General features: G+C 40.1%; 1 protein-coding gene across 1 annotated transcript in view; it reads right to left on the bottom strand.

The window, feature by feature from the left end:
- The window catches only part of rragd (ras-related GTP binding D), a 48,402-nt gene that overhangs the window by 27,236 nt on the left and 8,831 nt on the right, over positions 1-12,335 (bottom strand). Inside the window, exon 6 of the mRNA XM_083998604.1 lies at positions 9,657-9,799. Coding sequence (XP_083854730.1) covers positions 9,657-9,799 — 143 coding nt within the window. The remainder of the gene's footprint in view (positions 1-9,656; positions 9,800-12,335) is intronic.

The raw sequence follows: 12,335 nt of genomic DNA, 5'->3' as shown, positions 1-12,335 counted from the left end.
CTGAAGAAGCACTGAAGGGTGAGGTGCATTTGTTTTGCTGTCTTTCTCCAGAATCTCTTACTGCACCTTTGTCATGTCCCTTAACAACATCTGAGACGACCCATCATGCTGTTTGTACTCCACTCATACAGACCCCAAATGCTGTGTTTGTCCTAAGAGCGAGGGGGGCTAGCATTAGCTGACGGCAAATGACCAGAGGCCAAACACACCAGAGACTTTCTAACGTGCAGATGCTGTTTTAACAGGACCTATGGCCATTCTCACATGTTGTTTCTAAAAAAGACAACTTTTTTTTTTGGTGTACATCAAATTGTACTCTGCCTGAAATGCTCAAGGCTCTTTAAGCCTCCTCGCTGCTCTGATCCTGACCAATCAGAGCCCCAGTGGGCTCATTGCAACAACACCTGCCCTCGACTTGCTTCCTTAAGTGCAGTTGCAAACTGTTTGTTGTTCGGTGTTAACAAGCTTTACCCTTCATCACTAACTCAGCGTTCAGGACCCACCACTGTGTTCTCTACTCTCTGGTCTCCTGGCCCTCACTGAACCTGCGGGGAAAACGCCATTGGATTTTTATTTACAAAGCCTTCCAGGATAAACGCCCCTCCTATCTGTGCAAGCTGTTTCCAGCTGTGTACAGCGTCTGCTCTTACACACAGAAGCTGTATAAAATCCCAGCGGTGTCATACAGAGCAGCTTTCTCCTGCGGTCCTGGAACCACATTCAGAACTCTCTACAACTTCCTGAACTAATTTCCTCGGGTGAATTCAAGGCTCTTTTAAAACGCAAATAGGCTCTATGCCGAGGGTCACATGACCAAACCGGAAACCGGGTAACTTCACTTCCGCTTAGATTCTGACAAGCACAACGCGCGGTAAAAACAAATCAAACAGACCACAGCCAGCTACTTCTACGCGTTCTTTTGCTACAGGTAGTTATAATAGTCTACTTGCCAACAATGAGTACCCGGAAATGTTGAGTACCCCAAAGTTTTATGTTAGAAATATATAGTATGGGTCCCCAGTATTCAGAAACTGCCGGATGCTAACTTATATATATTGGGCAATTAGCACAATTGACATAATTAGCATAAATTAGCATATTTTGCCTATATGGGCAATATTTCAACAAAATTGACTTGGCTGATCTGGGCAATAGTGGAGTGGTTTTAGGGGTTATTGATGATGCTGAATCCATTTCTGACATTTTCAAAATTCAAAATGGCTGTCTAAACCGGAAGTGACCAGATTGAAATCCATCAAAATCGGCCCACTGGTGGTTAAAATCTGGTCACTTCCGGTTTAGACAGCCATTTTGAATTTTGAAAATGTCAGAAATGGATTCAGCATCATCAATAACCCCTAAAACCACTCCAATATTGCCCAGATCAGCCAAGTCAATTTTGTTGAAATATTGCCCATATAGGCAAAATATGCTAATTTATGCTAATTATGTCAATTGTGCTAATTGCCCAATATATATAAGTTAGCATCCGGCAGTTTCTGAATACTGGGGACCCATACTATATATTTCTAAAATAAAACTTTGGGGTACTCAACATTTCCGGGTTCACAATGGGGCCCTATGGGCTGGCAAGTAGACTATAACGTTATAGTCTCTTTTATGTTGTATGTAATGTATAATGTTTTTTATCGCTTTTATGTTTTATGTTTGAAAAATGTCGAGTAAAGACAGGGAAAAGAAGGTGAAGTGCCAGCCAAGGCAAGCAACCACAGCTTTTGCTGTGTTCCTGAATGCCCTATGTCAGGGAGATTCAACAGCTCTGTCAGTTTCCATTCGTTCCCCAAGGATGTGGACCAGAGAAAGAAGTGGATTCACAATATTAAAAGAAAAAACTTAATAATAAAAAATAGCACCACCGTCTGCAGCCGGCACTTCCTTCAGACCGACGTCATACAAGGAGGTTACAAGTTGTGTATTAAATGTTTTTTTATGTTAACAATGGACATTGTTGAATAAACTTCATATTTCATTCCTTTGTGTAATCTTTTTTTCAAACTGGTAATTGCAAAGTATACAGAAATATAGAGAAGGCATTTTTTAGAGCTTTTAACCTTTTTACCATGTCCACAAGATGTTTTTTACATTATAGGCTACATTACATATGAAGAAAATAAGCGGTGGAAGTCTTAATGTTTATTTCCATGTTGGAATAGCAGTGAACCGATGACAGGCTCATAAAAACAGATTAACTCAGCCAGTAATCAATCGTGAGAATTTGCAGGGAACAAGTAGTCTATAACCTGGCAGTAAGTTACAGACAGCGAGAGTTAGCATTAGCAAAACTATTAACATTAAGCTTGTCCATTTTTGTGGTAGGAGCTTTAGATATGATTCGATGGACGTCGGACATGCTCAGATTGGGTAATTCCTGCAGGCATCGTGAATAAAAAAGTTGTTGTGCCATCCTGGGAAGAGCAACAACAAAATCGTGGAAAAATGAAGTGGGTTTGATTTGTTTTTACCGCGCGTTGTGCTTGTCAGAATCTCAGCGGAAGTGGAGTTACCCGGTTTCCGGTTTGGTCATGTGACCCTCAGCATAGAGCCTATTAACAATAATGTGAAGCTGCTATACTTAACTGACCGTTTATTGTAATGTTGTTTGTATTGTTATGACCAATTGCTTGCTTTTTATTATTGTTGATGCACCAGTTCAGCCTCTTGGCTAGGTCTCCCTTGCAAAAGAGATCCAATCTCAAGTCACATCACATCCTGGTAAAATAAAGGTTAAATAGACCTGTGTCTTCAGTGATCCCATCACAGCAGTGAACTTGTTTGTGTGTTTTTTTAAATTTTATTTTGTATTTGTTGTCTTATTTTAGATTGAAATTTCTGTCTGTTCACACAGACTGGCTAATTCACACCTGGCTTCACCTGGTGGTGCATGCAATCAATCACTTGTGATCAGATATCACTTCCCCACTTTATAATGCAAATAAACAGGTTTTGGTTACAGAACCAGTCCAGTACAGTCTCATGAGTTACAAAAATACCTGATGTTACGACTGCCGTCGTTATCTGTTAAATGTGTGCAGGTGTGTATGTGGTGTGTCTGTCTCTCATCCCAGGTGGTGCTTGTTAGCCTCAAACTCCTCCCACTCCCGAGCGATTGGTGCCTGGTCCTCAGCCTGGTCGGGGATTGGCGCGTGGGTCTGGGGGCTTGGCATTTAAACTCCAGCTGAGCAGTCGGCGATGGGCAGAGCACGGCAGAAGACTCCTTTCCTTAACCCAACCAGCCACCTTTAGTTATGTTGTTCTTTTGTAGGGGTGGACCGCCATTTCAGTTACCAGTTTTCTCCTGTTTTTGTGGGTAGCCAGGGAGGGCAGTTTATGTTCTTTCCTTTTCTTTTCGTTGCAGGTCAGTTTGGCATTTTGAGTTAGATTCCTCTTTTGTTTGTTATGTTGGCCTGGGTCCACCCTGACGTCATCTCAGTTGTTTATATCTCCTTTATTTATTCTTGTATCAATAAATTACAAGTTATTTTCTATTTGAATCCTGGTGGCTGCTTTGAGTTCTGGGAAGAGGGTCTTGCATTCATGTTGCTCCTCAGAGACCCCTAGCAGGGGCGTAACACTGAATAAGATGAGATGAGAAAAATAGCCACGATTGCACCAGACATAAAAGTTGATAACCAATGTTGGGTTGAGTCTCTAGGATTTCCTTAACAGAGATAAAATAGGATAAAGTAAGATGCAATAGGATTCTTTACCAGTTAACCATCCTCTCTGTACTCGCCACAGCCCCTCTGTGCAACATACTGTATATACTGCAGAGACCAAAGGTCACAGGCCTAAGAACAGGAACCTGACTGTCAGGTTGTTGTTAATGAGCTAATATGACAAACTGTCTTTACACAAATATTCAAACAATTCAATTGTGGCACAGCATGGGAAATATTCTGCTGAAAATTTAAAAAAAAATGTATTTGGAAATGACCATTTTGATTATACAAGACATCAGAACCACATGTATCCATGGAGTTCTTTGCTAAATTCATTCTTATTTTCAAGTAGGTTTCAATTTTCTCCACTTGTGACTTACTGCTCACTGTTTCGACAGTAACTTTTACATTACATTATGTATGTGAGAATGTGTATTTTTTATTCTTATCTATTCTGATAAATCAATTAGTCACTCTAATTCAATTTAAACTACAGAGCTCTCGAGCTTATTTACTGTGCTCTCCTGCTGTTCTCCTCTTCTTTTACCCTTACATTCACCTACCTCCTTGCTTTTGTCAAACTCAATGGCGTAGTTAAGATCATATTGTTAGGCTTGTACACCATGACTGGTTTGACATGAAAAATTCAGAGGTGTTGTTCAAATGTACAAGAATTATATGACACATCATGTCATGACAGCTGGCCCAATTATTTTTCGAGTAAGCCCGACTGTTCTGTTTTCAGTGCACAACCTCCTGAAAATCTGAATATCTGTCACACAACCTGCACGTCCTGTTACACTGACTCACACTTACTCTGCCATGGGCCATCACACACAGAAACTAATGGAGCCTATATCCTATATGTATACACTCTGAGTGGGTGCAAGTCTTCCAAATTATTAAATAAAACTTATCATGCTATTAATAAATGCTTACTCTGTGAAAGACTGGTGAGCAACATGAAGGATTAAAAGGAGTCAGAGACAGATGGAAAATACATATGATATGTGAACAAAAAAGAAAAGAATTTTTAAAAAAAACAGGATATTTTACTGCTTCGAAATTCAGCCCTGAATGTTCTACTGTTATCATAAAAGGAAAAACTGCTGTGAGAATGTGAATAATGAACTCTGTATTATCATGAGGTCAGATGTGGGCCGCAAATATTTCTGAGATTTTCAAGTGGAACTGCTGGTCATGATCATCAAGTGTGAGTGATTATGCTTCCTTACCCACTTTAAAGTCCTGAATCTCTGATAATATCAGGGGCAGCTTTAGAAAATCAGTAAAACTGACGACTGAAAGCTAAATACAGAAATAAAGTTTCCTATGTCCTTTAGTTAAAGTAGAAGTTATTTCATGTTTTTTTGAAGATCAAAACTGTACAGACATAAATTTAAGGCCATGGTTTGAGATTTAACCTTATCCACCTTACCTTACCTTGCCTTGTATTCTGACTTTTTTCTCAAAATTCTGAGATTAATGTCAGAATTCTGACTTTATTCTCAAAGCAGAGTGGTACTCTGGTTGAGAAAGGCAACTGTCTGCTGCCTGTGTTGTTCCCGGAGAAGCACAGGAGCCTACGTGAAAGTATTGCCAGTGTAGTGCCAAAAACGTATTTCTGTCCACAGGAGTAAAGAGCATTTTCAAACAAATACATTGACTATTTGTCAGAGCTAATAATGGTGGTATACTTGTGAGACAATATTGTGCATTTTAACAGATTTCGCAGCCATGTACGCTTGGCTGTTTATAATGTAATTAAGTGTTATATTAACACAATCATTGTCATTGTGTTATTTTTATTTCTGTTGTTAGATTGACTGAAATTAATATGATTTATATCTGACCTGTGTGTGTAACAGACATTTGGCACAGGGGTTTTCTGCCTCAAAAATGACTTTATGTCACTCACCAGAGTTACATTTAGAAGATTTGACCATAACCAGTACTTTTTACCACTTGGAAAATGAGTAGCCTAAAGGGCAAAAAGTCAGAACACACACATTTTTTTTTTACAGTGGCCCTGATCCTGAAGTGAATACAATGAATAAAATACGTGACAGTGGTTGTATAGGAAATCAATTAAGTTCACAAAATTTTAAAAGAGCTTCATACAGTAGATGATGTCATTGTTGTATTTACAGGGGGTTGTTGTTGTTGTTGTTGTTGTTGTTGTTGTTGTATTATTGATTGCACTGTCATGCAGCTCATCATGACAGATGATTGGCTAAGAGAGTACTGTATCTGTCAGCGCATGATCAGGGGAAAAGAACCAACTGACTGAGACTGTCCTGTCATTGGGAGAACCAGGATTTTTTTTCCCCCAGTGGATCACAAGATGGCTTAATGTGAAAAGATTAAAATACCAGAGAGACACAGAGAGAGTGGATCGTCAGGCTCTGGTGGTCGTCATCTCCCTCATGTCTGTCTCCCTCTCCAGCTAAATATTTGGTTCTGTCTCGCAGCTCCACCCACACACTTACTGTTCATGTTGGGTTTCTCCAACATGAGGCAACAGTGGAGTGACTCATTTTAAATGAATAACAAACTGAAAAATCATAAATATCTGACATAGAAACTTAGAGAAAATAATAACACGCTTCAAACGGTTCACCTAGCAGGAGACCTTGGGGTAGATATTTGTCATCAGTCCTGGGAACCAGGACGTTGGACGCTGGGAGACGTTGACAGGGGGAGAGCTACTTTGCTTGATCTACTGGCAGCACAGCATGATCACAGCTAAGTGGCCGAGAGTGGATGCATGAATGTTGTCTGGTTTGTTTTCTCATCTGTGATCATCAGAAATAGGTTAATTAATGTCTGTGTCATTCAAATACGTCTGCTGCTGTGTTTACTGCTGTTCTGTCCAGTCCGATCATCAGTCTGCACTGACCTTAGTTAGTGTTCTTTTAGCTGTTGACCGTGATATTAAAATATTTCTCTTCTTCAGAAACTACAATAATAAAATGCCATTGAATCTCAGAGGTTGTGCAGGTTTCAAACAGAAATGGAAAAGGAGGAGCCTGCACAGTTGTGTGACTTTCAGCAGCCTATGTTAGATGCAGTAACAGAGGCTAGAAACAATTTGAAAAGACTGAGCTACCTCTTTGTGTTTCCCTTTAACAACCAAGACGAGAGAGTTAAATCTGCACGAGAAGGTGAAAAGACACACAACAGAGCTGTCTATCACCACACTAGAGATGGATACTTCATGTCTCAGACTGATTCCCTCCTCTACACCACAATCAGCTCAACTCATGTTTCTAGTTCACCAGAGCATGAAACATCTCTTCAAGTGGACACATTAGACAAAGGTGGCGTTGTAGCGTTCAACACAGAAAGCATCCTGACACTTTTCCTCAGAACTCCCAGTGTCCTTTGATGCATGTATTGCAGGAACAATCAGAGTGAAAATGATTACTGCTGATGTACTGACTACTTCATCAGACTATTAGAGAACTATCAGAGAAAAGCATCCCAGAGGACAACCTTTAGATTATTCTTCCCAGTGGAAAGCTTAAGAAGACTGTGGTTGAGCATAAAGAAAATGAATGAGGGTGAACTTGGCTCTACCCATCCATTCATCCATTTATCATTAGCAAATTAATTATCATTTCTCAAACAGGAAAATTATCATTTTGGTCACAATTAGGGAACATCAGACCCCAGTGAAGACATAGCTATTAACACACTAAATGAGCGCTAATTGGTTTAGTTACAAAAATGCCAGCATGACTTTTAAATGTGTTTTTTTTTTTTAGTAAATTAATTGAAAGGCTGGAAAAAGCAAGAAATCGTGGTTTTTATCTCAGCCAGCTGGAGGGTGTGTCTGTGTCAGTTTGATTGCGAGCAGTTGGCTGCTACATGTCATGGACAGACTGTGTTGTTGGATTGTTAGTGAAGAGTTTGCAGCACAGATCCAGGTGACAGGTGAAATGTTTCCATGCTGGTTAATGTGCAGCAGCTGCCTGTTCTGTAAAACTGCTGCTACTCCCTGGCAAAAGTCTTAGCAGGAACTAATGTGGGTTGTTGTATAGACTCTTTGGCTCTGTTGTGTGTGGTCTATCTATGTATGTATGTACTGATGCTACAGAGTTACGAAGTTACACTTATTTTGTCACTGTGATAGCATCACAGTCAGAAAACTCAACAGGTGTAATAGCTGAGATCAAACTGAAATGTGGAGTGATCCATGATCTAATCATGTCATAATGACTACTGAGCCCTCATGGGTCGCAACTGCGACTCTGATCCTATTTGCTCATCTCTCCTGGTTCCTTCATGACATTGGAGGAATCGGTGTCTCATTAATTCCTCTTCCAGGTTGTGACTGAACTCTGAACCACTGAATCACACAGCTCTGGATCAGGAGCTAATTATCCTCCCGGCTGCAGTGATTATTGTGGAGAGGCTACAGAGCAGATTCTGCTGGGATCAGAGGGCTTTACTTCACATTCAGCTCTGCACCACTATTATATCCAGTCTGCCAGTTCAACTACCCAGCACACTTTACCTCCATAAGGACAGTGATTTCAGCCACTCCAACCACCACACGTCATCTCACCACCAGTGTTTTCCTGAGTCATAATCAGTTCCATAACCACCACCACACAGATAGATGCTTATAATCATATCAATAACTAGGGGTTTCATTCGATTTCTTCATTCAATGTTTTACTTGTCTTCAACATAAACCCCTCAGATTTGAAGTACACAAACAGTTAACAGTGCAAGGATTGCATGATATAACAATGAACTGTAAACCATAACAGGATGTAAACTGTCATTTTACCACACTGTTTACACTTGTCAAGAAAGCATATCTGCCTGATAAGGTCAGTGTGTAGGACAGATTTCTAAATCACTGTAAAGACATACAGTATGTTGAAGTGTATATATGTATGTATATATATATGAACATTTCATAATGCACTTATTTAGCCATACAACTGTATTTTTAAGGCCTTTTTCTGGATTGTCGAAGGCAGAACTTTTCAGATATTCCATGTTTTTGGCTACTACTTACTGTATGAACAAGAGACATGACACATCACCTTTTAAGGTGTTCTGGTGACCTGGTGGGGTCAGCAGTTATAGAGCATCATTACCCTCCATCAGGAGTCATGTTTCTGACCAGTGTTCCCACTCTGGCTCTTCAGCTGCTAAATGCTCCTCGGTGGTCACCAGCTGCTCGCTGGCTCTCAGCAGCTAGTGGATGGTGCCTTTTAGAGCTTTTTCTACTGCTGCTGCTGCCAAATGTGACAGTGAGAGTGTGGTGAACCAGAACAGGGAAGTTGTGAAATGAGCAGAATAACTCTCTCTAATGTCGAGCGAAGCCAAGAGGAGTTGCAAATTCAACCAATTGTAGTTAATCAGCTGAATCTGTGGCTCCCTTGGTTTTACCCTAATTGGCCAATTATCCTATTCTTTGAGAAATGTTAGAGACAAAGATGCAAAAAGAAAACAAAAATGTGTACTTGGATTAGAAACAGTGTTGTGCAAGTTTACGCTTCACAACACCTTGAAATTCAGATTGAAATGAACTTCTTTTCTTTTCAAATATTCTTTTCAGTAAAACCTCCTCCTGTCACCCATCCCTGCCTCAAATCAGTACCACCTCTCCAACCACAGAAATTACTATTTTGGAGTCACAGCCAAAAATTAGTTTTAAAAGATAATAAAAAAACAATGTAAATACAAGGTGTATGACTCTATAGTATATAGTAAATTTGACAAACCTTTCTTAATGATTTTGAATGATTATCATGACTCAACTAAAACACAGCATGTGTCTAAGGAGTTACAAGACCAGTCGTTGTCTCAGAGCAGCGTCAAATGTTGGAGCATTACCTTTGCATCAGCTTTGACTTGTACACCAGTATGTCTGCTTTAATGTTCATCTAGATATGAAATGGAAACTATGGCCAATATGAATAGAGCAGCTGAAAAAAAAGACTAGTATCTACTGACCCATAGATGCAGGAGATGTCGATGACCACATCGATCATGTCACAGCACAGTTCATACGTCTGCATGTCCACTGGGCTGCTGTCTGTGGCGATGTAAATCTTACTGACCACATCAAACAGGAAGGCCTTCTCAATACCCGAGTTCTGAAACAGAGGCAGAGAAAAAAAAGAGACACTGAGACCTCAGTGTACGTTAAGGGACACTTCACCCAAAATCAATAATTCACCAGTTTTCTACTCACTGTCATGCCAAGGAAGGGTTTGGAGAACTTTCTGAGTTATCAAAACTCTTTTGGAGTTCCAGGGGGGGTTCGGCTGGCAACGGATTTTCATATAATGGTGGCGGATAGAGTCCACTTTTGAATCGTCCAAAACACACACTATGAAACAAATACCTCCATACTGCTCGTCTGCACTGACCCAAGTGTCAGTACGGACACCCCCAGAACTCCAAAAGCGTTTTGATGACTCCAAAAGTTCTCCCAACCCTTCCTTGGCATGATGGTGAGAAGATGATTGGTGAATTATCAATTTTGATTTCAGTTGAGATGTATACTCTCTCCAGCATCTCTACCTCAGAGTCTCTTACCTGTTGGACATTTCTATAAAACCTAAAATAAAAAACGAGAGTCACTCTCTCAGGAGGATCTTAACCAGACACCTAAACCAGCTCTGCTCCATGCTCCCACTAAATGTCAAAGCTCCTCGCCCTGACTTTAAGGCTGAGAATCTGTGATCTCATTATTCCTCGTCACTATCCAGAGCTCATGACCGTAGGCGGAGGTCATGAAGGAATGAAGGAATGAAGATCAACTGATGTCCTTAGTCCGATGAACATCACTGTCTGATTCTGAACATGGACCTGCTTTATTCAGCGTTTTTACTACTTTTAATCACAGGTCTGTTTATTGTGGAGGAGGAGACGACCTGTGTGGATCATTCAGCTCCAGGTGAAAAAAACTCCTGAACTACTAACACTTAAGGAATCCAAACTAGGAGATGCTGAAGGCATCTCACAACAGCACTAACCATTATCTTTCATGATTGTTTTAATTTTACAACCGCTGGGGCAAAAGTTACTGTGTGTTTACCTTTCCAACTGTTAAATGCTCAAACATAGAAACTAAATGTGTTGTTCTTTTTCAAATAGAAACTAAGATGGAGACACATTTAAACACCCTTTTCCTCTCTTGCTTCTTATTAATCACATTGTTCTTATTAATCACATTATTAATAAGAACACATTGTTCATACCTAATACTAGAGCACACTTTAAGTGGCTTCCAGCGTTGTTAAAAAATGTTATTTAAATTCTTTTCTAGCACATGAGCCTGGCTCTAAATCTTAAATACCAGCTTCTCTTGAGGGACTGTCAGCTCAGCTGCTTAATTCCTTCCGAGAACAACATACATAAATTAAAAATGCTGTCTGAATGGCAGAGAGTAACTTGTGATGATTAGACATGCATTTACCAGGACAATTAATAATTAAATCAACTGTATTATAAAGGGAAGCAATCCTAAAGCCAAACACTGCCTGGTCTGTAGTTCACTAGATACCCTTTAGATTATTCTGTCAACCCTGTAGGAGACGGTTTAGACAATGGTCAGGCTGTTAATGCAGATAAATGATGTAGTAATAAAACAAAAACCGTGTTTACACACAGATTTTTAAATCACATTTGTATGGAGTCAGCAGAGATCAGTGTCAGTCTACCGAAAATCTGCAGTGAATACTGTAATAATGATAATAATAATAATAATAATGTTACTTTTTCAGGTTTTCTTCATAGCTCTCTATCAATAATGATAAGATGGTTTAAACGTCAGCAGGTGTCACTATGAATGAACATTAGTCCACCATCACCACATTTAAACGCTCAGCACTGCAGGAAATCTGTGTGAGGAGAAAACGACTGGGTGTTGCTGCATTATTTTCAACCCAGTTGGTGACCACAGTCTCTCTCTCGTTATTATTTATCAAGGCTTGTGTGTGTGTTGGAGAATAAACAGAGATCATGTCTGAATAAAAACATACGTCCATCATGTAAAGAGACCACAGGTCGGTCTGTCAACTCATCACCATGTTTTTATCATAGAGTGAATCCTGCTCCATGTCAGCTGCAACTGGCTGGAGACATAATGTTTTCAGGTCCATTAACATGAACATGATTCAGTATCATCTTCAAATTTGGCACAAGCTTTGATTTCACATCCAGAGGGAACTGATTAGAATTTGGAGATCAAGGTCCAGGCAAAGGTCAAAGATCCAGGTCACTCTGACCACATAAGGCGCCGAGTGGCACAGTAGGTTGAGCAGGCGCCCCCATACTGTATGTAGAGGCTACAGTCCTGACTGCAGTCAGCCCCAGTTTGAATCCCGCATCGGACGGCCCTTTACTGCATGTCTTTCCCCCTCTCTCTGCCTCCCTATTTCCTGTCACTCTCAACCATCCACTAAAGGCATTAAAAGTTAGCCCACAAAATATACTTTAAAAAACAAACACATTTTTGGCTATAAATAATTAATTCTTTCACTAATTATGCCACAGTTTGACCCACATGTCCACGAGGATAAATTGAAGCGATGACATTTGACTTCCAAAAGGCCAAAAGCATGTGTCATAACAATGTGATTAAAAGCACCTCTGGACATGATTCAACATGGTGACTAAGGAGAG

This window comes from Trachurus trachurus (genome assembly GCF_905171665.1).
Source record: "Trachurus trachurus genome assembly, chromosome: 22".
Lineage (NCBI taxonomy): Eukaryota > Metazoa > Chordata > Actinopteri > Carangiformes > Carangidae > Trachurus > Trachurus trachurus.
The sequence above is the reverse complement of the archived record's forward strand: the minus strand, read 5'-3'. Positions and strand labels throughout refer to the sequence as shown.